General features: G+C 36.3%; 1 protein-coding gene across 1 annotated transcript in view; it reads left to right on the forward strand.

The window, feature by feature from the left end:
- The window catches only part of LOC102016591 (hyaluronidase-4-like), a gene marked incomplete in the record, with an annotated part of 21,020 nt that overhangs the window by 5,594 nt on the left and 9,058 nt on the right, over positions 1 to 6,368 (forward strand). The window contains 1 exon segment of the mRNA XM_005402338.2: positions 1,860 to 2,804. Coding sequence (XP_005402395.2) covers positions 1,884 to 2,804 — 921 coding nt within the window.

Genomic DNA, 6,368 nt, shown 5'->3' on the forward strand with positions numbered 1-6,368 from the left:
ATTGCTTACATGCATAGGACTTCTCCCCAGTGTGAATTCTTTCATGTACAAGAAGGGTAGCTTTACAGCTAAATGCTTTTCCACATTGCTTACATGCATAGGTTTCTCCCCAGTGTGAATTTTTTCATGACATTGAAGGTTATTGTGTACTGTGAATGCTTTTCCACACTGATCACACACATGGGGTTTCTCCCCACTGTGAATTCTTTCATGTACTAGAAGGTGACCATTTTGGCTGAATGCTTTGCCACAATGCTTACGTACATAAGATTTCTCCCCATTGTGAGTTCTTTTATGACGTTGAAAGTGACTATATATCCTGAACGCTTTCCCACATTGCTCGCATGCATGGTGTTTCTCCTCAGTGTAAATTCTTTCTTGAGGCGACAGTTATTGTGGGCACTGAATTCTTTCTCACATTGCTTACATACATAGGATTTCTCCCCAGTGTGAATTCTTTCATGTACTCGAAAGTTACCACTTTGGCTGAATGCTTTCCCACATTGCTTACGTTCATATTTTTTCTCCCCCATGTGGGATGTTCTATAACTATAAAATGAGGACTTATCAATAAATCCTTTTCCAAATTGCTCACACATGTTCTGTGTCTCCTTAGTGTGAAGATTTTTGTGTTTTGGAAAGGAACTCCTAAGAGCTAATGCTTTTATACCTTGCTTGATTACATAGGGTTTCTCTTCAGCATGTCTTGTTTTAAAATTTTGAATAAGGTATGAAGAAAGAAAACTATTCTTATAGTGTTTGTATACAGATAGGCCTCCCAATATATGATTTCTTTTATGGATTTGAACACCAGTAGATGTTGTGGAGGCTTTCACACTTTTCTTACCTAGAAATGTTTTCTCGCTATGGTTAGTTCGTTCACTAAGATCAGAGTTTTCCTCCCTGCATTGCCCATATTGATAGGATTTCTCTCCAGTCTTTCTCATTTCATGGTCCTGAAAGGACTGGAAATCTCTGCAGGTTTTTCCATGTTCATTACATTTATGCAGCTTCTCTTCAAATTTCAAATGATGGTCTGCATCATATCTTAAATTTCTTGAGCAATTTTTGTCCTCTTCTCCAATTTTCTCTTTATCCCATTTTCTTTCTATAGCATGAACATTCCTAAGTGTTTCCCACATCACACCTCTGTAGAGCTTCTTTTGGGATAGATTCAGCAAAACCCACTCTGCCGAGGGGAAGTTCACAGCTACGTCCTCAAAGGTCACTGTCTCTTAACAGTTAGATTCTTGAATCTGGTTTTCTAAATCTGTAACTCCTGCTGTTCACCGTGTTTCTCTTGATCAATCTTGCATTCTTATATCTGGTAATCTGAGCAACTCCGCTGAAGATAACAATATGTAATATAACAACCACTGCTAATCCCTATCATTTTGTTCTGAAACCCTTATCATTTTTAATGTTTTGGCTTTGTTTTGTTTTTGTCTGTGATGTTGGTATTTTGCTATTGTTCTTTTTTTACTATTCTCTTTAAAATAAACAAAAAGGTACAGCAATCTTTCCAGAGTTTCTTTTCTAGTTCTCCTTGCAGCCAAAGTCTTGCTAGCCAGGATGGCTCAGATTATACACTCAGGGTTGTAGAAAATTAAATGCAGAACAAACAGCAGGTAGAGTTTGCATACTTGACGATTTTTGAAAACCAACTTTTACAGTTGTTACTCTCTTGATACTTTGTTTCACAGTTTAGAAGAAAAAGTCTTATTTTTTCTTTCATTCAGATGAAACTGTGTTATTAAGGTATCATAAATCCTTTGGAATATTTGGTTTATTCATTTGGTAGCATTAAACTCAACAGACATTTGACTCCCTCACATTTAATATTTGTCTGTTATTTTTAGGAGACTGCTGCAGTGCTGAATATCATGTGCTACCCACGGGTGGCATGGGTAGGAGTGCTGCTGCTCTATGTCAGGGCCATTCAGCCAGTCCTCAAGCCAGCAATGCCTCCAGTGATCAAGAACCATCCTTTCAACATTTTCTGGGCTGCCCCAACAATGTACTGTTCGCATTTCTTCGAAGTTGACATGAATCTTCAAGTATTTAACATTATAACAAATCCTTTTGAGACTCAGAGTGGATCAACGATTGCCATCTTTTATCCAAATGAATTGGGATATTATCCTTATTTCTCTCAAGAAGGAAAATCATTCAGTGGTGGAATACCGCAGAGTATGAGCCTTTCTGCTCACCTTAGGAAAGCTGCTTCTGATATTGCAAGAGCTGTTCCTTGGTGGCAATCAGAAGGACTTGTTATTATTGACTGGGAAAATTGGAAGCCCCAGTGGGTTAGAAACTGGGGCAGCAGAATAATATATAAAGACCACTCGTTAGCCTTCACTAGAGACCACCATCCTGACTGGTCAGAAGCAAAGGTGGAAGCCGTTGCCCAGCAGGAATTTGAAAATGCTGGAAGGAGTTTCATGAATGTTACTCTCACGCTGGCTTTAGAAATGAGACCAAAACGCTTATGGGGCTTTTATCTCTATCCAGATTGCTATAATTATGATTATGGAGTAAATCCAGTGTTTTACACAGGCAATTGCCCAAATGAAGAAATCGTCCTCAATGATCAACTTTTGTGGCTGTGGAAAAAAAGCACAGCGCTTTATCCTTCGATATATTTGGATAAAATATTGAAGTCAAGCTTAAATGCATTGAAATTTGTCCATTATCGAGTTAGAGAAGCCCTGAGAATTGCTGAAATGGCTAGATCTGACTACGTTTTGCCAGTTTTTATTTTTTCCAGACCATTTTACTTGAATAGTATTGAAACTCTGTCAGAGGTAAGTTCCTCACATTAAAAAAAATGGACATTTAGTGGAAAGTTGTAAAAAGTCTAGAAAGAAATGTTGTAGAAAACTTATTTCCCTTTAATAATGTAATACTAGTAATAGAATATAGTAATTACATGATATCATATTAATATATTAATATAATAGGATAGTATTATATTATGAAAGGTATATATTTCTTCAAATATCAACCTAATTCTGAAACAATCTTACTGGCAATTAAATCTGTACTTAGAGCTTTTAGATGATGAGTTTTACCAAGTCAGAATTCATAAGGATTTTCTAAAGAAGAATTGTTAAACTGGAGTTAAAAAATGTAATAAATGGATTAATTTTAACCAGGGAGAGATTTCTTGATACGAAAGCACAGCAGCAATTTTTGAATTCAGAAACGTAAAATGGAGCTTATGATAAATTATTAACCAATTACATTTTTCCTTTTATTGTATTTTCTGTTTTAGTTTATTACATTAACAGGAAAAAATAGCATAGACTCTATTGCTTCTTTCTTTAAGAGTCTACAATACGACCTAGTAGTGTTCAGGGATTAAAGGTGGTTTATATGCACAGATACTGTCTTCAGGCTTGACTCAGAGTAGGAGGCACAGAGATATGTAGAAATAAACTTTTCTAGAAGATAATGAGTTTGTAGATGCTGGAAGTGCTCTAGCTTTAGCTAGATTGTTACATTATGAAAAGAATGTAATCATTAGCTGAGTGGCTACAAAAGAAAACCTTTAAATTTCCATCCACACTTGAGCCAACCCTTCTGTTACTTCAGTTCTCAACATAAACATAGGGATGTTGAATAGACAACACACAGTTCCTTTCCTTGACCACTATGTTTCAGATAAGGGCATTTTAAAACAACAGTCATCCTTCCTAAACTACTTCAGAATGAAATCTATTGGCATGAATATTATGGAATAGAACAGATAGTTATTAATCATGGCAAGACTGCTAAATAATGAAGTATTTATTCAATAAGTTTAGGAGAAAAAGAATAGTAGCATCACAGCAAATATTGAAGAAATTTTAGCAATATCCAATCCATAACCAGCTCATACATGAATCCTTTTTAGTGTGCTTCCCCCTTTTAGCACTTTTTCATGAGGCACTTTCTGTATCAAAAAAGAAATTCCAGTTTTGGATAGTACTATTTTCTAGGAAGTTTTTTAACATGTTGAATTTACTTTGCCTCTGAATAATTTCATATTACTAATTCTAATTCTACCTTCTGGTGTATCATAGAATAAGTTAAACCCTTCTTTTAAAAACCAGTCCTGGCTGGGGATTTAGCTCAGCGGCAAAAGCACCTGCCTGGCATGCGCAAGGTCGTGAGTTCAGTTCCTGGTACCGGAGAAAAACCAAAAAAAAATAAATAAATAAAATAAAAATAAAAACCAGTCCTTTGGATAGTCTCAGACATTAGTCATGCCTTCTACAGATTTCTCACTAAGGTATTGTGCAAGTGAATGATCTCTCAAATCATGTCATGTTTTCAAATGCTTTTGGGAAAAAGACTATGGTATATTTATTCATTCAAAATTATTTATCAAATGCCTACAGTGTGTTAGAAATGTTAATTCTAACAGTAGAAAATAATAATTATCCTTCTGGTCAAATAGTTCATTAGCTAGAAAAAAAGGGCCACATTTTTTCATGACTGCCTTAATATCTTTTTCATTCTTTATACTACTAGATTTTTTAAGTAAAATCTGAGTTATCATCTTTGAACTGTACTTCATAATGCAATAGACAACATGTTCTCATCAAAAAAGGATAAAATTACTTGAGCATTACTTTAAAATATTTTCATAACTTTCTATATCCTTTGATGGTTTGAAAATCTATAAACAGCATAGATTTTTTTCACCTTTCAATTGTCTAAGCAACATAAAACCTCAGTGCATTTTTAAATCCAGCTCTCCTTGTCTTTTCTTTCAAAAGCGTCTCAACTTAAATAGAGATTTGATTTATGTTTAAGGAATATAATACAGTACTAGTTAGTATGATGAAAGAATAATTTCCGTTCCTTGTATTAGACAAATTGTAGAACATGAGTAGTAGGATAGCTTAGCATCCTCAACTAGAAAATCCAAAATCTAAAGTTCTCCCAAATCTGAAATTTTTTGAGCACTGACATAATGGTGCAAGTGGAAAATTCCACACCTGCATTTAAGTTGCAGTTAAAACATGGGCACATGAAAAATATTAGACAAAATGATCTTCAGCCTGTGCATATAAGGTTTATATGGAGCAGAAACAAATTTTGTGTTTACACTTGATTCTTCTTATGGTTTAATCTGAAAAATTCTCCCAAAAATTCATGCATTGGGAAGATGATGGATCACTGGGGGACATACTCCTCAGCATCTTCACCCACTGACTAGAGTTCAGAACCTGCATGTTCTTTTAGGAGGTGGGGCTGGCTGCAGGTGGGGCACTGTGGGAGTGATCTGGAAGGGTGTGTGTTGGTCCCCAGCTCTTCTCTCCCTCTCTGCTTCCTGGGCACCACGGGTGAGGACCTTGTCCTCTTCCAGGCCCCTCTACCATGTTGTTTCTGCCTCGGAGCCCCTGACCATGGTCTAAAACCGTGAGACAAAATAACCTCTTTTCTTTTAAACTGTAGGTGTCGGGTATCTGGTCCCAGGGATGGGAAAGTGACTATTAGAGGTCACATCCCCACATATCTCACTGTCTGCATGTAGATATTCCAGTCTGAAAGAACATGAGAATCTGAAATGCTGAACACGTCTGCTTCTGTGGATTTCAGCCACTGTTACCGGAACTATTCTCTGTGTAGGAAAGCTTTGTGGCGACATTGGCGTTCACTCATTCCAGCCTTTGAACCCTTCACTTTGGCACTGAATTTCTAGTACTGCTTAGGGAAAGGAACAGTGCAGATTATACCTCTTTATCTATCAACTTGAGAGTCACCTGGATGTCTCCTTTCTCCTCTGTTCATTATTTCTTAGGTAATTAAAAATTACCCAGCTCAATTTCCAAGTAACTCTCCAATCTTTCCCCTCTTTGAAAAACTGACACACTTTCTTTGTTCCTTATCATTTCTTACTGAACACTGTCTATCATCTCCCAACTGGTGCCTCTGACTATACCATCTTAACATTTTTTTATAATGCATTAGATTATATATCTACTAAAATGGCTTCTCAGTGCTGAATGTTATTTGCATTCTGTCTATGAGCAAGGGCGTATATACTTTTACTTCTCCCCCAAACCCCATGTGCCTTACCACAAGAAGTTCCTGGGTGTTCTCTGCGTGGACCATGTTTGTATCTGCATATGAGCCCCTGCCCTTGGTCTTCCTTTGGGAAATGAAACTCATTCTTGGATATTTATTTGAAATTTCACCTCTAAACATCATTCTAAAGAATGACAACAGGAATGGGAGTTTAAATAATTTTCATTTTTATATCCCCAGGGCCTAGAATGTTGCCTTAAAATCATATTTATCAAATAAACTAGGCAGGCAAGGCAGAATAGCCTTTTCCAAGTTTCCTAGTCTTTTGTTTTAGAGACAAAGATACAATT

This window comes from Chinchilla lanigera, unplaced genomic scaffold (genome assembly GCF_000276665.1).
Source record: "Chinchilla lanigera isolate Chin_1 unplaced genomic scaffold, ChiLan1.0 scaffold00078, whole genome shotgun sequence".
Taxonomy (NCBI): Eukaryota; Metazoa; Chordata; class Mammalia; order Rodentia; family Chinchillidae; genus Chinchilla; species Chinchilla lanigera.